This window comes from Pristis pectinata, chromosome 15 (genome assembly GCF_009764475.1).
Source record: "Pristis pectinata isolate sPriPec2 chromosome 15, sPriPec2.1.pri, whole genome shotgun sequence".
Classification (NCBI taxonomy): domain Eukaryota; kingdom Metazoa; phylum Chordata; class Chondrichthyes; order Rhinopristiformes; family Pristidae; genus Pristis; species Pristis pectinata.
In genome coordinates, this window is record NC_067419.1 from 25,951,764 (window position 1) to 25,973,687 (window position 21,924).

At 37.0% G+C, this 21,924-nt stretch overlaps 1 protein-coding gene across 18 annotated transcripts in view; it reads right to left on the reverse strand.

Annotated features, from left to right (window-relative positions):
• LOC127578488 (dedicator of cytokinesis protein 4-like) overlaps positions 1-21,924 on the reverse strand; it is a 719,988-nt gene that overhangs the window by 633,848 nt on the left and 64,216 nt on the right. For all 18 annotated transcript variants that reach the window (XM_052030584.1, XM_052030581.1, XM_052030587.1 and 15 more), the window contains exons 2-6: positions 14,973-15,056; positions 11,532-11,572; positions 10,665-10,720; positions 8,690-8,786; positions 5,022-5,170 (exon numbers count right to left, since the gene is read on the reverse strand). In XM_052030584.1, the coding sequence (XP_051886544.1) occupies positions 5,022-5,170; positions 8,690-8,786; positions 10,665-10,720; positions 11,532-11,572; positions 14,973-15,056 (427 nt within the window). The remainder of the gene's footprint in view (positions 1-5,021; positions 5,171-8,689; positions 8,787-10,664; positions 10,721-11,531; positions 11,573-14,972; positions 15,057-21,924) is intronic.

The window sequence follows — 21,924 nt, forward strand, 5'->3', positions numbered from 1 at the left end:
TCAGGCTATTGATGCACACAATGGGAATGTGGGATTTGAATTTGATATCAATTTCACTGAGCTTAACTTCACGTGTGAGGTCTCTGAGTTTTCTGCAGCACTACAACTAGGTGCTTAAAGGTTTCATCCAACATTGACCACCATTGAAATCATTCCACTGCCTGCAGTTTGTCTGCAGGGTACTCTCCGAATAGATCTGATCTCTTTTCCTCAACATCTCTTGCACCAGGCTCGGCATCTGAAAACCACGGGGAGCCCACCATTAGGACCAGCTTTCATGGTTCCAGGTCAGTTCAACAGTGTCTGCTGCAGTTGTAACTCACCTCCCCATTAAGGTAAGATCTTTATTAGTCACATGTACATTGAAACACACAGTGAAATACATCTTTTTGCGTAGTGTTCTAGGGGCAGCCCGCAAGTGTCACCAGGCTTCCAGCGCCAACATAACTCCCTAACCTGTACGTCTTTGGAATGTGAGAGGAAACTGGAGCACCTGGAGGAAACCCACACAGACACAGGGAGAACGTACAAACTCCTTACAGACAGTGGCTGGATTTGAACCCGGGTCGCTGGCTCTGTAAAGCATTACGCTAAACGCTACTCTACCGTGCCAGGCACAGGCTATCTTTCATGGGGCTAGCTACTTCAGGACTAGGCTCCTTGCTGAGGTATGCATTCAATAAAAAGTGCAGAATGCTGGCTGTATGCAGTGGTCATGTAAATGAGTTGGCAGCATAAAGTTGGCATGCTGCCTGCGTCAGAAGCAATGGTCTGGAGTTAACCATTCTCTGACATCCCCAAGTTGGCTTTGAGAGATAATCAAGTGCAATTGCCAGAGAATTTAGGATTCCTTTTCAAATTTTAAAATGATAAAAGCATAACTAACACGAGGTAACCAAACACTGCATCCCAAAACAAACAAATTTAAAATAAATTCATGATACACCATGAATAATGTTGGTTGTTGATGCACACAATACATCTGTAGGGCACACTGGCACCATCTGCTACAGTAGCAGGAATGCAAGCAGAGTGATTTCTAAAATACAAGGAGCTCACTTCCAAATGACAATAAATCAAAAATACTTACAATTATAGGCTAAATTATTAAGTATTGTTTCATTATATTTATCCCACTTGTAAGGCCCACTAATTGAATGCACTTAGATGAAAAATAAGCCTGTTAAATGATGCTTCTAAATAATATGCCACATTGGAAAATGTCTTCAAGCTACAGTTGATGATGCATTATAGGTGTTGAAGATCATTTGCTTCCCTCATTAAAATTCTAATTGAAAAAACTCCACCAAAACAAAAATTTTATTTTTTGGTACTAACTTGCAAATGCTTTAAAACTTAAATCTGACCATTTATATACTAATAATTATGCTCAATGATAGTTGTTTTAAAAGCAATCTCAGGAGTTCCCACAAACTTAAAGGATCAACAGCAATCAATGACAATTGATTTAACAAGTGGTGAGAAATGGTCTCTGTACTTACACTTGAGAATGTCCCATGGCCCAAAATTACTTAAGGTTACAGTGGTTGGTTGGTCAGTCAATTCCAATTTTATTTTTTTTAAACAAATCAAGAGAAGTTAAAAGAGCACCATGCTATTTGTTTTGTCTTGTTGCAAGATCAAATACTCCAGAACAGAAGTAAAGCTTTCTCTAAACTATCCAGATGAGGAATAAGGCCACTTCCTTCCTCACTGGGGCAAAGTGTTGGTGAGATTAGAGAGGGAGTCGTTATGGTGTGAATGGTCGACATTCTCGGCACTTCTCCAAATATTCTCTGCTCTACGATTGATCAGGTTCTGAAAGTTGCACAATTTGAATCATCTGAATAGGTTCTGTATATTTTTTCATAGCTTTCATTCATTATTGGCAGAGAAACCCTCTTCTCAATAATTGTGGCACATTCTCTCCAACTGCTGTGATTCCAGCCATAGAAGGAAGGCCAGGTACTGCCCAACCTATAAAGAATGAGCAATTAGCTTTAACATCAGTGGCTCAACACCCCGTAGTCGTGTTCAATCCCAAGGGCAGCACGAAAAGAAAACCTGACTGGTCTTTTACACAACAGGCAAATCAGTCCCTCCACTGAATGGAATCTGCAGGTCAGGCTCTGGTAGATGTCACAGAATTGGTATCCTCTCTGATGAAGCCCAGACAATAACAGAGTCTCATCAGATGCAATCAAGTACTTGTCCCTGGGTACAAACAGTAAATTCCTGATGAGCAATGTGGATTTAACCCAGATTGGCATTTGCTGACAAGAGGACTGAAACTGCATGGAAAGAATTCCAGAAAAGCATTTCAGAATTAAACTATCAATGCATCATGGTGGAAGCAACTATTCCAAGAATGGTGGTTGATACCTTAAATGAGGGCTCTTTTGTATAAACTTGGCTGGTAATAAAACTGATGTCATTTAAGATAATTGGCTGCCAAGACATTTGAATGATCTGATTCTGCCTCTGCCTGTCTGAAAGGAAATTGGTTTTATATCTTATGCTGGAGACCTCAATAGACATGAATCACAGAGCAAGAATTACAATTGTTGATACTGAGTGGCCAAGCAACAACAACATAGTCAAAACACACAGCTGTGTCACAAACAGATTGTGCAACCCTATCTGCATCTTCACTTCAGAACAAAAGTGATGCTTCATTCATTTATCCATAAACCATCTATTACTGTTTAAATGACTGAAAGAACACAGAGTGCAGCTGCTTCAGGAGAGGTGGCACAAAGACCCCACAGTTCTCAATGACAGCTCTTTGTTTATTTTAAATATTTAGTCAGGACATTACAGCTAATTTTTAAAATTAGTTTACGATACTTCAAGGCCAAAAGGAGCTAACTACATTACAGTGCAGTCAATTACACATACAAACACATGGTTCAATATGCTGCCAACCTTTGAATTTTGTACACCCATGTTAGTGGTCATGTCCAATCCTTAGTCAGTAAACTACATTCAGTTAGGGTGATAAAATACACTACAATCGGTCTCAGTCCCCTAGTGTGATGAAATATTCCAATTGTACAAATTCAAGCACTCCTTAATTTCCACTAATACATCATGCTGGCTACAAGGCAAATGTTTACCTGCTTCAGGAGATTTTCTCTTTACATTGGGTTTATGTGGCACTTTTTACTACGGTTTCAGCTGAGCATCAGAATTAGTAATCCACTTTAACAATGCTATTTAACGTAGTATACAACTTCAACCTTTAACCACATCTGCGGACCATTAAGCTCAAATTTCTCTGATTTCTCTGCAGAGATGTATTGGAATTATTCAGATAACCCTGGCCTCAGTCTAACAGAGATACACTCTTGTCCAATCAATCTCTCACTTCCTTGGATCTTAAAGCTAACTTCTTACTTTTTCCTTCTCCTCAGTTTTTATCATGGAGAAAAACAAGACGACTTTGGAACCAGGAAAAGTAAATGGGGAGGTCTTGGGGATAGTCCACATTGCAGTAGAGGAGGTGCTGGATGTCTTACAAGGAATGAAGGTAGACAAATCTCTGGGGCCTGACCAGGTTTATCCAAAAACACTGTGGGAGGCTAGAGAAGAAATAACCCAAAGAAATTTGTGCCAAATATTACATTACTTACAGCTGAATAGGGAAGCTGTAATCAGAGATTGAAGAAAAAGTCTACATTATGTGTTGAAACTAAAATACACTGATTGACAAAGAGGTTCCAAAAGTGTTTACTTATTTCCTGATTTGGCAATTAAAATACTTAAAGCATCATGTAAACATGACTTCTGCATTCATTGCTACTTACTGCTTTTTTTACCTTGGTTAGTTGACATTTTGCATTTAAAATGGCTGATGATATGTTAATAGTTTGCAATCACAGCCCATTCCTTCCATTGGCCAGATGCCATTTACACTGGAAGTGGCATTTTAATTGCATGTAAATTAATTGGGTGTACAGCAGGCTAGATGCGTGGACACCTCTGAAGGTGTAGAATGCTGGAAGCATAAATAAAAATTAACAATTTGGGAATACATTGCAAAAGTGGCAAAGAACTGACTACAGAAATTTCCTCAGGACCGCTAAGACTTCACGACACATCTTAAACAGAAGCTCAACAGCAAGTTTACTTAGGCAGAGAACAGATTCCCCAAAGTTAAACAACAGAAGATACACTGAAGAAAGTCAGTGCCCCAATCAGCCACAAAAAATTCTTGCTCTTTGATTTTTAACATACATATTCCTTGTTTTCTATGTCCATCTCCCTCCTCATCCAGAGATGACTTTTGATTAAAAAGCTGCACAATTATTGAAGATGAACTTGCTTGGCCAGTTACAACTGAAACCGGAATGCACCATTTTATCTGTGGAGAGCAGTGAACATCTCAAAAGCTGTGGGCGATTCCTCAGTTGAAAACTTCAAGATAGGTAAATAGAGTTTTGTCGATTAGGATTGTTGAGAGTATGGAGTGAAGGCAAAGAATGGAGTTTAGGCACAGAGACATGACTCAGCAGACCTGTTGGGCTGAATGACTTATTCACCTTCCCACATTCCTACACAGCTACTCCCAAACATGGTTTAGCCAAATTTCTTTATCCTTGGTCATTTTAAATCTTTCACTTCACACAACAAACATACAAATAAGTAAAATGCATTTGATCTTAAATATCAATTTTAAAATAAACAATTTTACTTACTGTATGACACCATTTCCAAAACTGTATTTATGCTGGCCTAATATCACCACCACCAACCACACCCCACCTCCGCCCCCCCCCCCAACATCCCAATCTTATTCCTTTAATATTTATGTTGTGGTTCAATTGTATTGACTATGTTAAGCATTACTTCATACCTATTATGTTGCTTTTCTTGATTATTTTCTGTGTGACATTGATAAAAGAATATTACTTTCCTGTCTGTACTTTTATGCCACATTATTAACTGCTGTGGAACATCATTGTGAAATAAAATTAGACTTTAAGTATTATATAGCTCCATAATCATTAGGCAGTGCTTACTCATTTCCCCAATCCAGGCGAGCTGTAATGTGCCGCTTTACATCTTTGATCCGGTCATGTGTTAGATGCCCCACGAGTACCTGCCTACGGAGATCAAGCAGTTCATTCATCACATGCCACAGCCGGTGGAACAAATCCCCTTCGTTCTTCTGTCAAAAAGGAGAAATAAGATAAAGTACATTTTGGGGAAATTATATTCTTTTAACTGCAAACCAGAAGAAATACACTACAATCCCTCATCATGGTCAACACAAAGATCCCCCAAATGCATAAAAAAAAGGATCAATGAGCTACAGTCACAAACAACATTTACGATCAAAATAAAGCTGAATACATAGAATTGAAAATAGTAACTAAGCTCCTTCATGGGATTGAAAGACACACTGGTGAGGGAAAGAACTGGTGGAAATCAGGGCCAGTTTTTTTGAAGAAAGTTAATAATAGGTAGGTGGATACAAAAAAAAAAGCTCCCGATTCAATAATGCAGAGACATTTAAGTAAAAGGCCTCGGAGTTTTCAGATAGATTCTGAGCCACGCATCATATTTGTTCTGAATTGAAAGTGTTCCTTTTTCACAAGTAAATGCCTTGAGGAAAAAAAGAATTAGAATTTAATAAAATGCCTATAATATCCTCACGATAGCCAAGACATTAGAGAAACAATTAATTCATTTCAAATGCAGGTACTATAATGACGGTCATGAGGTGGATCAGGATTCAGGCAAGTCTCATCATTTCCTTTTCTGAATACTGCTTAACCTGTAATTCACACACAACCACTAGAATTATATTGCAAACCTTTAACACTATTATTTTCTTTCCTTGCTCTTTTCTGGAATGCAGTTGTATTTTTTTTAAACTGTCTCTCCACTAATCATTGCTATTGATGATCAGATTTTCCATTTCAAGTTTTCTTCACTGAAGTCACTTACAAAATAGAAACACTTTCAATTCACAACAAATATGATGCATGGCCAAGGACCTTTCTGAAAACTCAAAGGTGTTGAGAGTTCAGGTCTTCATGCTGCAGGAACAGGATAATGCGCTGAATAGGATTTCATTCAATTTTATTTGATTTTAATCAAGGTCACTGGAAAATCATTTTCGATATGCTCCCACTCTGCATAAGGTCACATCCTGCTCGGTTTTTGAATTCAACCCACGTTACTGTCCCTGGCTCCGATCCGATGCTGCCTCAAGGCATCAAAGTGCGCTGCGTTAGGGTGGAAATATCTGATCTTACAAAACCAATGCCTGCCACAAGCAGCACAGTCAAGTCCAGTAGGAGGTATGAGTTGGGAAACTGTGAGGAGAAGGAAATTGGGGAAAATGGATTTCATGAAGTGGGAGATGGGTTGAGAGGAGAAAAGGACAGTGGAATGAACTGAAGTAGGAAGGATAAGGAACCACTTCAAATTCAGTAAGATAATTTAACAAATCAATCAAATTTAGCAGCACCAGCCCCTGCCCCGCAAATTAAAAGCTCCAGGTTTCAGGTGCCATAGTCTTCGGCCATTTCTCAAATGACCTGATAGCAATACTTTAAGCTGCACATTTGGCTGCTACTGAGCAAGAAAATGACTGGTAGCTTTGGATCAGCATCCTTTAATAAAAATGATGTCAATCCTTTTTGATCAACTGAAATACTCAGTAACTGAGCCTGTGGCAGATGGTAGCCGAGGCATTTCTCCAGAGTCCTCCTGACCTGAAATGCCACGTTTCCATGGGGATGTGGGGCATGAATTTAAATAAGAAATTTCTTTGCCAGGTAGGGGCAGTGTCAGAAAATTTTACATGGCATTTTATTTTAGAATGGAGCCAGGGAATATATCTTGTTTTGAAAACTCCCCTTCAAAAGCAATTCCTTTTAATCAATCTGCCAGATTGACAGCGAGTCCTGATTCACAGCAGCTGTATAAATACTGGGTATGAATCAATGCAAGTTTGGGGAAATGGGCATTTTGGATGCTTTTGAGTTCAATGTGTGCATCTAATTTGAAAATTATTTCCTTGGATTAGTCTGTGACAAACGGTACAATTTCCATTTCAGGTGCTAGACAATATTGGCTTTGTGGTCTTATGTTTATTCACTTTAATAGCTGAGACTAATGCATTTTAATCCCTTCATTGGAGGCAAATGATTCTGCAGCATCATTTGAAAGAGCAGGCAGCAGAAAAAAATTCACAATTGACACAGCACAGGAAGTGAAAGCAATGAATTACCCTTTGTTTACCTTTCATCCTTTTTGTTTAAACACATTTTCTATGCTGTCTTGCAATTTAATTTTCCACTCACATGCTACCTTCTGGCAAGAAGCCTAATGATCTGTTTACAGGCTTTGCTTGACAACTGGTTGCTGGTCAAAAGTTGACCCAATTGACCTGAACAAATCTTCCCTTCTCACTATCTGAACTTCAGCATTAGTGAATGTGCAAGGACACTGGCAAATTTAAATGAGACAGTTAATGATACCCAATCTTCTTAACGTTCTTTGCTGGATTGCAGTTACATGTCCTCCATTTCAATGTCTTCCCGTTTCAGATAATGGAATACTTGCTTTGCAGATGCAAGCTTAATGAAAGAATATTTATAATATTTTTGGTGCTGAACTGTACTAGGTTCACACTGGGCTGTCTCAGAATGAAAAATAGAACAATAGATTATTTAACAGCTTTATTCCTGGAATTTGTGCTCATTTCAGCTGATTATTTTATAAACTCTGCTCAGGAACATACTGAACTGTGGTCTATTTAGATTTCACTATATTGAATGGGTCATGAAGAAACAAGCCATAATTGTGGTTTGTCTTAAATGGAAGCTAAACACGCACCTCAACAATCAGCTAAGTAATGCTCCTGCCCCCATCACTTCCATAGCCTTAGCCACCTTTCGAGGCATGGCCAGATGAGAGTACAGTGTGCAGCTAGATTGTGGTATTGTCTTATAAAAGCTACAGTCTGTTTTACGATTATGCTCGGTACCTTTGACATCATTTTATACAGATCAGTTCCCTCAAATACTGCATTACGGTAATTGAAATCACAAAGTTGGACAGGAAACTTGAGGATTTTATTTCAAACACCTTTTGTGTCTTAAATAATAAACCATCATGGTAATAACTCAGTGACTTAATTATTAAAATACTGATGGGTAAAGTTTCTTACAAGGTTACCTTCAGAAGGATTTTTGTACCCTGGCAATATTATTAATTAAACAATATTCTCCAGGTTTCATGTCATGAAAGTAAATGCAAAAGGTAGGACAGCCAGTTAAATGAGAGTCTGAGAAAATATTTTTTTTAAAGTAGACATTTTTAAATAATGGATGCAAATCAGAGCTAACTATACAGTATATTTAATTGTTGAGCCCACTAGCAATTGAGAGGAATATTAATGCACCATCTAACATTATAACATCTGATCTAATGTTAAACACCAGCAAGGCTTGTGGATATACTGAGAATCCAACCATATTTCTGTGTGGTAGAAATACAGTTAATTTCCTCAGAACTTGCACCAGCTTTCAACTGTTGGAGTTCCTGACATTGCTGATCAGAGCAGCAGAACTCCAAGATGGATGAAGAGGTCAGAATATTGCAGAAATGGAGGGAGTTAACCAAGTATATTCCAGGATATCTGCTTTTTAAAATATAAAAAGATAACTGTTACCACATAAAGCTGTTTCCACATAATCCCCCATTCTCGTAAAGTTCCTGTCATTTCTGTGATGACAGTGTCTTCTGTTGGAATGACTGTTTCAAATTGCCTGTGATTATAAAGAGAATAGATCCATCATAAATTGAAGGTCACATATATGCAAAAAGTTATAGAAATACAGGGCTATTTCACTCTTTTAGTACAGAATAACTTAAATATCTATCTACCTTGCGAAAGTCTTGAGCAAAAAAATCTCTCTACTGCACGAGTTTGTAGATTTGTACAATTCTCAAGCATGGATGCACAATTACTTGAAAAATGTCAGCAATTAAATAGTTTAGTTGCGCTTCAAATGCATTTTTCTTTTAAAATGGAATTTCTATGCACTAACTGTAATCTACATATTTAGTAATGGATAATTTTAAAAATTGCAGTCATTAAAAAAAAATTTCATGATTTTATTCTGTCCTAAGACTGGAGTTAAATTTGTGGGCATACTGAGTATTTTCCAGTTAATATATACACCATATCCAACTGTATACTGTTCCTTGAGCACAAATCCAAGGCACTTTAAAATCAAACATCTATTTTCAATTAGACTCATACATACAAGGTACAGGTAGATAATTGACACAATACCTTTAGTTTGAAAATAAGCAACTTCTTACACATACGAGATGCAAAGGCAGCTATCAGGTGGAGCAGGAACTGGAATTAATGTCTTGTTTTGGCAAGAGCTATTACCTACCCCAAGCTTCAACACAACTCTGAGGTCATGGCAGGAGATGGGTTTAGGAGGAACAGGGCTTTGGGGCCATCGTTCCATGTCTGATCAAATATGAGGTGGAAAGCTGAGAAATCAATGAAAGCTGTGCCAACCAGGCAACTTCTGAGGCCAACTTACACACCTTGGCATGCGAAGTGAATGAAGGAGAGGGCAGGAGGCATTGTGAAACAGATGGGATGTTTCCTGGTTGGAGAGTTCCTCATATAACTCTTTCAACCCTGCAGAGAAGCCAGCCACCAAGTCACGTTATTGCTTCACCAATCTGACAACCTGATACATAAATCCTCTGAAGTTCTTTGGAAAGTACAATTACCCCAAATCACATGCTGGCAAGGTCAGCACTGGAGGTTGCAGGCAGATGCAATCCAGTGTTGATTTCAGGATGTCAGGCAGGCCCATAGGTTTTCTGCCATTTATTTACATATACATTTCAAACAAAATACTGAATAAAGCAGAGAAATGTAACCTCTATATCTTGCACTGAAACCTTCATGTGTCATTAGGTCCTTTCTGATCCAAAAGGTGGAAGACAAGTCTAAGTGTCTTTCATCAACCTATTCTTGGTTTTAACCCAACTCTAACCACAAACTCTCTACAACTGAAGCTGCTTCCTTTATCAATTAAGTGAACAGTATGTGTCTAAGATAATAGAGTGAAAAGGTGAACAGAGATAATCAAAAGTATTCAGAGTACAAGTGCGCAGGGTATACACTAAGTTCTTTATCTATCTCTCTCTTTCTCACACACACACAAAATGAGTAAAATTTCAGACTAAGTGCAACACATCCTTAGCCAATGACACACAAAAATCTAATTGCCAACTATATGCACTGCTTCATATTTACAGGGAAATGTATGTAGCTATTTTTCTCATTATATTTCCTAACTTTAATATCTCAATATACTAGGAAATACTTTCAGCACTCAATAGCAATTAATCTCAAAATGCAATTCATGAAACTCTTCAGTAAGCAGTCAATTTGATCATGATTGAAGAACAATTACAGATATGAAGGATATTTTCTTCTGTTAGGCTTAATTATATCTTCCTGCAAGCAGCTTGATACCATGATAGGGTAATTGCAGTAGCAATTCTGTTTAATAACTGTACAAATCATAAAATGAATATTCCCAAATCCATTTAGAAAATTAAGCCTGTGAACCGTTCTTTCTTTCACAATAAAGAATCACTGAACTTACCCTTTGTTTTTGACATTTGCATTTTTCAAGTGAATATAGGCAGCGGGGAAAATTCCCTTTAAGAATCAAAAAAATCGTTAATTTTTCAAACTACATTTATTACTTACAAATTACACATAGTACAGTGCAAAACACGTGCTCTAAACATGCCTTGAAATAAAGCAACATAAATAAAAATTTGCATTTGTGTAGCATTTTCAAGGTACTACAAGTAAAACAAACCAAGAAGTTTTACATCAAACAAACTTTGACACAGATTATCACATGGAAATATTGCCAGGTAATGAGAAATTTAAAATTTGGTCAAAAGCTTGGTCAACAAGATAGGTTTTAATGAATGTGTTTAAGGAGAAGAGTTGGTAATTAGAGAACACTGCACTGGGGGTCAAAAGCAATGGCTCTGGTCTTCCTTAAGGTTTGATGGAGGAATTTACTGCTTTGAATGTCAGATGAGCAGTCTGAAGGGATCAGGAGAGATAGTGGTGAGGTAGAAATGGATGTTAAGAGTTCACATGGAATTGGAGATTTTCCAATCACGTTGCACTTAAAGCAAGTAGCAATAAGCAATCAAATGTCTATGATAAAATCTTTAAGAAATTCCAAATAAAAATTGTCCTTATTGCTCAAATAAAATATTTGCAACCCTCTGAATATGTATGCAACTCTTAAAGTATTCTGTAAGTCTAGGATTAATATGAAAGGACAGCAGAAATAAACCATGACAATTTATTATATCTTTTTGGAACATGCTTTAGGGTACCTAAACACTTAACAGCAAACTAACGATTTTAAGCACAGTGACTCTAAAGCAGAATTCACAAAGTTCCATAATCCATGTGCAAAATTTTAAGGCATAAATGTGTGTACCTTAGTGCTTGGATTTTTTAAAACAAATCCTCTGTACCAACCTAAGGATGAAATAGAAAAAGCAAACATCAGTTTTTTTTAAATTAAAAATTCTTAGTCGGAGTGCTGGAACACAGGTGGAAAATCAGCAGAAAATGTGTCCAGGACTTGCATCATTGTTCCCTCTGGAATCCTTGGCTGTGCAGAATTTCAAGTGTTTAAAAACTGCCCGATTACATTCCTTGCAATTACTAGCCACTAATTTGCCCACGATAACAATGAGGTTAATACCATGCACCAGTATTTGTGCACCAATTTCGAGCAACTTCAGGCATGGGACATTTGCAAATAAACACTGCAAATGAAAAGTTGTTGTATGACCGATGTGGATTCATTGTTAGCTTTGTGAAAACAGCATCTCATTGTCTGGCTCATTGAAATTCATTGAATGGGGCATGAAGTTGCTTTCCTTGCACAGCAGATATCAACCGAACACAGTGTTCGAGTTGAGCTGAATTGATGCAAGGAGGCACTTCACAGCCATAATTAATTAATCCTGGATTAGCTAGCAGAGATTCTTTTATTATGTGCTAAATGTTAATTACTGCCAATGAACCACTCTGGCACTGAAAATTAGCTCGTTCTAGTGTACAGTCTCAGTTCTTCATTTTAATTGTTGGTCATCTTAAAACCACAAAATATCCTAAATATTAATTTCTCCCTTTTCTTTCCCTCACTCAGTCCTACCCCCTCTCTCTCTTTATTTCCATTCCTAAACATTAAGTTCACCCACTTCATTTATATTTCTATCTCAATACCTAGTGCTAATTTCACAATCCTTCTGACAGGCTGTAGAGGTAAACAGGTATTTGCACTATTCACTTGGAAAGCAAATGCACTGTTTCCTTAGCTGAGATATTAACATCTGATACTTTCACAACATGCTATACATAACATCAAGATGATTCTGGAATTTTGATCCATTATTAGCTGTAAAAGGATAATGTAAGCCATCTCCCCTTGCCTTTTCAATCTCCATATTCCAAATGTGGAGCATGGAGACTGAACAGGCAAGAAGAAACAGCCTTTGTTCCCATGTACAACTAACTATGGATCAAAATTCCTGAATCATCTGGATAATGTTTTGCATGGCAAGTCATTGAAAGTGGCAGATGTTACTTGCAGAATCATATTTTGAAGCAGCACTCAGAAGTCAAGTCCACAAGCCAAACAAAATACCTTAACCAGGAATTTTTACAAGGTTGCAATATTTCTTCAGTGCAGTATGATTACAGGTAGCCAAACTAAAGATTATCATGGAATTTCAAGTACAAATGGATCTTTCTATTTAATGTATTTTTCATATTTTATACAATTTAATCTATTTTTGATATTTCTAAACACCAGCACAATGAGTCTATGCAGTTCTCAGAGTGATTCCATCAATTCCATCCCCCACATTTATTTCCCAGTAATCTATTCTCTCTCAAATACCATCAACTCCCTCCCCTGCCTTCCCTTTCTCCTGTGACACACCTATACAAGGGGCAATTTACATTAGCCAAATAACCTACCAACCAGCATGTCTTTGGGATATGGGAGGAAATCAGAACACCTGAGGGAAACCCATGTGAGTTTCTGCAATTTTTTTCCTTTTGTTGAAAATAAAAAATTATTCTGCATATTTAATCGAAGGTCTAGACATGGGATCTTTTAAAAGCTTTGGAACACATATGTATTGCTTTACCAAAAAAATTAATATACAGTAATTAATTTAGCAAAAAGTTTACATTTTTAACAAAAATTACTTCAAGTTATTCACAGACATTGGACATACATTAATGCTAATTTTTGAGTTTTTTTTTGTTTACCTACATTAATCAAATTGAACAAAATTATGCTTAATTCAAGGATTTTTTTTAAGAAGTCAAATCGTTACATGCATGGGAAAAATACTTCTCAAAATCAGTGCAATGTGCACCTGGTTTGTTGATAGCACATGATGCGGAAATTAAAGCTCATGGTATTACTTCATTAATTTGATTGAATGACAATATTGCTTCTACAACACACAGAGCAGTGCTGTGGGGAAGATACTTTTTTGTCCTCTAGTATATGTTCTCTAGTATGCCTTGATGCAATATGTATTTCAACCCTTATTATGCCATCCTCTAAAATCTTTACGTCTTTCCTTTCCCAAAAATATACCAGACTAGAAATTTGATAACATCAATGGAGTGCTTAAATACACTTTGTGATTGAATATCTATGGGAAAATTAAAGAAAATCAGACACTTGCTATGCAGTTTTCTTTCTATCTCCTCTCATGACCTGTCAACTAATGCACAATAATATCCAGACATGTACAGTGGCACCCAACAGGATGCCTGTCCTGTGCTTTTCAATCACACATTTGTGGCCCAACCCAATGCTCTGAATGATGATATCACCACCCATCTACATACATTCTCACATGCCCTTGACATGGCTGCCCTGATGGAGCACACAAAGGGAAGGCCTTTAAATTTTAAAATTTTACAGCAGGAGGCCATTGAAAATAAACATCTGTTGGTTCAGAGTGCACAAATCAATTTTCTGGGTGTTGATGCATTTTTAAGCTGTCCTTCCACCCCACCCCTCCCCCCCAAAAAGATAGGCAAACAAACTGCTGTTCACCCTCTTATAAAAGAATTGGCAATCAGGAAATGACCTGTAAAAAAAGTCACTGGAAACATGGTTTCTACTTTCTTTGCTCACTGTGAAGAGGCACCTTGTCTCCACACTGCGCCTCCTCCCTCCTACAAGAGGGCAGAAACAGAGGCTGCAGAAGTTGGGGGAAAAAAAACATGCACAGAAAAATAAGTTTGCATTTACTATAATAATAGCATGGTCAAAAACAAGCACTAAAGAACTTGCAAAATCAATTGAATTAAAGTTTAGTGTAATCTCACCCCATCCCACAAACATACTACTTTCAATAATGAATGAAAACATTAACAGCCTGCATTTCTTGTTAGTTTTGCCCAAAAATCAGCCAAACCAGTACAAATTAATTCAGCAGCATTACAGCTTGGTGATTTTTGTTTTACGTACTAGTTTAGAATGCATTAAGCTGAAAACTGCCACAGCTACAAATCTATCTGCACTCTCAATCAAATTAATCACCTTCATAAGTTTTCACCAATCGCTTCCATTCACAGGCCTTTGAGACAGCATTAAAACAAAACTTGTTTTGCAGTTGCAGAGTTAACAGCCTGAAACAGCAACTCTCAGTTGCTACCCTATAATAATTAAGAGCATAACATAAGAAATAGAAGCAGGAGTCAGCCATTTGGTCCCTTGTGCTTGCTCTACCAAATATAAGAAAATAACGAGATAAAACCGAATATAAAATTATAATTCACCATTTTTAATTAAGGATGCTTTAATTCTTTTATAAATTTGCACCATTGGCAAACTCACCATCACATTTTTCCAATATTTGAACTGTGTCCCCCACTTCTAACGGTAAACCATGAGGGACTGTTCCCCGAAAGCCAGATATTACTGAAAGAGAGAAATAAGAACATTATAATTATTACATTTAAGATGTTGCTCATAATTAAAATGTAACATATAATGAAAAGGACAATTATTTTCCTTACAAAGGGCATATACATCTTGAGTTGACAGGTACACTTACGAGTTTTACACATTTATCATCTTAACAATCTAGAAATAAATGTCTATATTTTGATGTGCTTAAGTCAGTACAACTGCTTTGTATCACCAATAAGAAACTTGACAAACTTTTATGCATGTGGATTTTGGCACGCCTTTTATGAGTGCTCTAATCAGATGACCATTAAAAGCAATGATCCGCAAAAAGCATTTAAAACCGTGTAGATTAATATCACAAAGAAAATTTCTGCACAAAATCAAGCTTAAACATGCTATCTAGCTAATTTATCACAAAAAGATCCACAAAACGATCATGCAAAGTTGGCAATCTAAATTTCAGAAAATGCTGTTTTTCCTGCGAGGTTTACTCAGCCAATTGTGAACCTCTTTTTTGTTATAGTGGGTAGGACAGAGGTACTAACTGTCTGGTTCTTAAATTGATAGTCTTTTTTTTTGGAAAAAATTATCAAGACATTCTTGTGATGTAAACCACACATCATTTTTCCCATATTCTGCTCCATTGCTTGACGTGATGATATGGACCAACTAAATATTCAAATTAAAATGAACTTTCACCCCTACCAATTCTTCTCCAAGTTTGGGTTTGACAAAAGACAGTAGTTCTGACCAGGATACTGCCAGACAAATGAGCATTTAGATTCATGCTGCACAATGAAAGGCCCATTGGCCACTTATTCCATGCCAACCAACAAGCACATTAATCCCATTTAAGAAAAAAAAGTCTATTCATATTCCCTTCAATTTTTCCTGGATTCTACCAATCACCTACGCACCAGGTTGAATTTACAGCTCCCAATTAACCTACCAACCCATCTTTAGGATTGGGAAGAACCCCAAGTGGCCACAGGTAAATCTGCAACTCCACACAAAGAGCAACAGAGGTCAGGATTGAAGCCAGGCCATTGGAGCTGCAAGGCAGCAGCTCTATAAGCTGTGCCAAATGCCACTCCCATATCTTTGCTTTTGTAGGAATCCTGTTGTCTGAAAAATGTGTTGTCTCACCTGCAGTAATTAAACATGGAAAATACTTAACTTGCTCTTTGGGACACGTGAACATTGTAAGGTTTGCAATATAAATTGAAGTCTTCCTTTATCTCTTGGAGATAGTCAAGATAATGATCAGCTGTGCAATAAACTGAGCAAAGAGTTAAACAACCATCTAATTTGGCACCGTGTGAAGTATGTGGTTAATATTGTCATCACTATTAAGAGCAAGGAATCACACCAGTTACAAAGTAATTACCATCACCCTGAAAGGTCACTACAGAGGGAATAAAGAATATTCAGGTTACAAGGTCATCTCTCTCAAGTCATTTTGTTTCAGGGAAAACTGTCTACCATAGAAACCACCTGCAACAGCTAATGGGTCCCAAAGGTATTGCAGATGAACAATTACAAAAGTACTGCTCAATTTACATGGCTACGGTAGCTATTTGTATTTATGAAACTTGTTGTCAGGTTCACTTCACACACACTGAATGCAATTTAAAATGAATTTCTGGGACAAAGGCATTATATCATTAATTGCCCCAAGAACACTGCAGCTAAATGTCCTGAACTACTGCATCTATCTGATAAAGGTGCAGGTACGGTGCTGTTGGGCAACGACTTCCAGGACTGTAGGCAGCTTGATGTAACTGCATCACAATTAACAATCTTCTGCTTCTCCGAAGGGTACATATTTCCTGCATGAAAACTCTTCTGTGATTTAGTCTCGAATATCTTTAATTATTTAGGAAAAGGACAATTATGTCTAAGTTTCCTTGCATACAAGGGCGATATTTTGGAACTTTCCAACATTCCACACAAATTAGGATACGTAATAATAAACATACAGCTGGTCCATTTCCAAAAGTACAAAAACATTTCTTCACAAATGCACTTCCTCATTTTGACATTAAAAATAAGATCAGAGTTATTTTGGAAGACTTCTGATCTTGAGTCACTTTTTAACAAAAAGAAGCTGACACTTAAACTTAGCTCAGTGCTACAAATCCAGAAGTAAGTGTGTTAAGTGAATAAAGAAGATTATTTGAAATTAGTATTCTTGAAGTCACAAAACTATATTCTATTCTATGTTCTATTTCTATAGCACACAAAATTATGTACAAAACTGCCACAACACGTTAGAGAAGCCGAATACTTAATTATAATGTAAGGATAATTATAATTAAAGGACAGTTGAGAGATTTTTTTTCATTAAAGAGCAAAGGTGGGGGAGGCTAGGAGCTAGGAGTTAAAGAGAAAACAAATACCCTTACTAAAGATAATGAATAAAGGAGGGCAAATGCAATGGGAATAACAGTTTAAGACTGCATGAGGGAGGAGGGGAAAATCTCAAGGAATCAGAGGACTAATTTGGGAAGAGCTCCAATGGAGACTACTTTGCATTCCAGGGAAGAAACTCCATTTTATTGTGTGGGATCATGCTGGACCAGACCTTCTGCTCAAATGTGATAGCTGCAGTCTACTCATGCTCACACATAAATAGGCTGGATGCCGAGAGCCAATCACTGGGTCTCCCAACTCTTGTCTGCAATAGTGATTGGGCTTCTGACAGTGAAGTGCAGAGACCCAGACTCCAAAATAGCTCTCACAGAAGTTGGAGCTGGAGATAGTTTTCCCAGCTGAGTTAGTCATTAAAATAGCTTGTAAACATTTCTAACATTCTGAGACATTTAAGAACTATTGAAATTGATTCAAAGCATTAAATGTTCAAAAGGAAAAAGTTAATTAGAAACACAAAGCAATTAGAAATAATTAAAAACATTAAACTAAATGTGATTCTTATTTTTCCTCCCAGTACACAGGCTTACAATCCCCATTGATGTCAATGCAGGCAAGGACATTCTCCATGTCCAATCCAGTGTAAAATCAGAATGGCAATTACTCAGCATATTGTTGGGCACCTTGCAAGGGTGGGCCCCAGTACTGGATGTCACATACAGTCCAGCAGCAGTGCAAGTAACAAACCTGGCCCTTCCATGGGAACCACCAACAAAACTCAGCAAAGATCCGACTGATTGAACAAGATAGTATGGTTTCTACAGAATCACTTAAACTAATGCCGACAGGAAAATTCTTTAAGACGTCTTTATCTATATCTACAAACCATAAATAAATTTATTAAAAGATAGTGCACAAAAGAGGAAAACTGTTTCTAAATTAACCAAATTTTAATTTTAAAAATTAAATGCAAAACACCAGACAACTTTAAGAGATCAAGTGGAAAATTACTTTGGTTGCAATAATTGCTAAAAACACAAGCCACCTACACCATTAAGGATGTTTTAATTCACTGAGCTAATGTGCTTTAAGAGAAAACAGTTCTAAATGAAAATGAAAACTCTGGTCTTTATAAAATTTACCACCTACACCAGGGCTGCACAAAACAAGTTCAACTTTTCCATTAATAAAACCAGTCTTCAATTACTAGACTAAAATGTGTCAATAAAAAGCATAAAATGAGTATATTTTGCATTTATTTCATATGTAATGGGACATCTTTTGGACAAATGGAATGCTGACACCACCCACAATTGCCAGAATTCAGAATTAAAGACCTCCTCTTTCTCTATCCAGACATTATTTCCACCCACCTTTCCCATATTTCTGGATTTTCTCAAATGTTCTTTAAGAAAATGATTCTTTGCTGAAGTTCTAAACAAACCAAGTTTACACAGAATGGTGGCTACACCTGTAGCAAGGTAGAGCCTCCACTTTAGAGTCATTGAGTCATACAGCATGGAAAGAGGCTCACCAAGTCCATACTGCCCAACAGGCACCTACTTACACTATTCCTACCCTAATTCCATTTTCTCCACCGGGGCAATGTACAGTAGCTAATTAACTTTCTAACCCACATGTTATTGTCACATGGGAGGAAACCAGAGCACCTGGAGGAAACCCACAGAGTGATCTTGCAAACTCAGGATCATAGCTCACTGGCCCTATAATGCAGCAGCTCCTAGCTGTGCCATTGTGCCACCCAAAGACTCCCCACACCTGTAAGACACAATTTAGGAGCATGATGAAGCATTTTAAACTTCACAAGCAGGCTGCAGCTACACCAGAATTGAAAGATTAACATCCAGAACATTATTGTTATTTCATTCATTCAACTCCACCATTTGTATACACACCATGATGTGCAGCATGTACTGCAGCAACCCATTAAAGGTCTTCTTTCACAGTATTTCCCAAATCAGCAACCAGAAGAAAAGGAGCAGCAAGTTCACAAGACTCCCCTTAGTTCTTCCACAAGTAATAAATACCATGACTTGGACATAAATTGTTATCATTGCCAAATCAAATTCCTGTAAAATTTTGCCTCATAGCACCTTCATCAGACAGATGCAGCAGTTCAAGCAAGTCCATTACAACTTTCTCAAAGCAACAAGGATTGGTCCAGTCTTCATGGCCTACGCCCCTAAAGTGCATTTTTTTTTAATGAACCGTCAACATGGGAAGTCAATCACACAACAATGACAGAACTCCAGTGACTGTACTGGCATCAGAAGGTAATTTGTTCAATTTCCTGGAAGATACAGCTCTATATAAAGCTATTTAACTTTGTAGATGAATAATGATTAATCTGAATAACCAAACAATATCCAACACCAGAACCTTAAAATAAAATTGTGGTATTTGACCAAATGAACAGGTCTCTAACTCTATTCAAAATTCAGTTCCAAGTATAATCATCACGCATACCTGCTAATTTAGGTAAAACTATTTTGGAAAAAAAATCTGCTCAACTACCAAATGTTTTATTTTCTGGAAGTCACAAGAAATTCTCAATAACTTGACCTTTCTGAAATAATATTATTGCTATATAACTCAATATTTGATTACACCATTAACCAGTGAATGTGAAAAATAATTCAATGTCAAGAAAAATAACCAACTAGCTCTTTAAGCTCAAGAATCGTGATACATTGATCAATACTAACTTAAAAGAAGTACACAAGAAGTGCTGGAGGAACTCAGCAGGTCAGGCAGCATCTATGGAGGGAAATAATTGATGTTTCGGGGCGAGACAAAAGATGAAGGGTCTCGGCCCGAAACGTCAACTATTTCCCTCCACAGATGCTGCCTGACCCGCTGAGTTCCTCCAGCACTTCTTGTATATTGCTCCAGATTCCAGCATCTGCAGAATTTCTTGTGTCTCCACTAACTTAAAAGATTGTACGTGAACTGATGGAAGAACATGGAGAGGTAAATGACAAAGAAAAAGACATACTGTATACAGTACATGCACTCTTTGACAAATGGGAAAGTGAAATGAGGAAAAAGATATTTTATAAATGTTAAATAATAATACAAAAGTTATTTCATTCAGAATCTACATCATAGTACTTCCTACTAATTAGATCCAACATGTTATCTATCACCTGGTTTATCCCTATCTCTCGCTTTTTGATGATTCAAAAGCTTTCAGTAAAATAATTCCTCAATTATTTTATGGTAAAATTACCATATCTTGTCAAAGAAACATTTAGAAGATTAAACAATTCTGTCAATATACTGACACTTATACAATTTAATTTTTATTATCAATGCGCATAACCTTCAAAAATCAAATATCCATGAAGCTTTCACCACTTAAAATAATAAAAGTAAACATTCCCTTTTTCCCCTTCCCACTTCAACATGCAAGGTCAATGTCTCTTGCACATCTGTCTGGTAGCTGACAGCATGGGTGAACCTTCTGTCACCAACCAACTGGCATCTTGAACAAATGGAGTGTGCAAATTACTGCTCATCCTCTATAAATATTTGCTTTGACACTAAAGAATACCTAATTCCTTCAAGATGATATTGCTCTTTTACAGCTCTCCATTTGGATTGTGGCAAGACATTTCCAAAGTATATCGGCACAATTTTAAGCCAATAGGGAAATATACATGCCTCAAGCTTGGTACAATATTTAGATTTTTTTTTACATAGTCTCAAACACCAAATGATTTGACCTAGTCCACCAATACATACATATCATATGTCCCGGATTTTATAAACTTCCAAAAATCATGTTATCCAATCCTATTTTTTTTTTAATATGCGTTTCAATTTCAGGATTCCACAAATTGCCCTTGTCATTGTCCTCAGTGTTGCTAATTCTGGAATTAGCCTTGTTATTTCTTCTACTGCTTCTAACATAACTGTGTTCCTGGGCACACTGGGTAACAGATGGTATATTCAATATGCAGTCTATTATTTTGAAGCAACAGTAGTCCCTTAGATTTGAATTCAGCCCACATACTCATGCAATTTTTAAAAGATTATTTAAATAATAGCTTCCATTTCATGAAGTATTTCTATGAATAGTCCATCATCATTAAACTTATTTTATCTTGTATTGTTTAGAGTTTATGTTTTTCCATCGATACCTACAGATTTCATCCATTCATTTAATGCCTCTTACATTGAAACTGATGGTGAAGATGCTAAATTGCAATAGCCCACATACCCAAAGTGGCAACATTGCTGTAACATACTGATTAAGTATATAAAAACAGCTGACAATGCAGAATTTGCATACACATCACTGCACTTCAAATTTGTAGCAAGTACTTTCGTTTCCTCAGTTCCCAAAATGATGAGTTAATCACAATCACATTGCATGGAGTTTAGCACAAACCAGATGGCTTCCTTGTGTGAATTTCTGGAGGGTTAACTTCACCCTTCGCACATTTTCCCCATTCCTTTGGTTGAAGAAGGTCTCCCCCTGTTA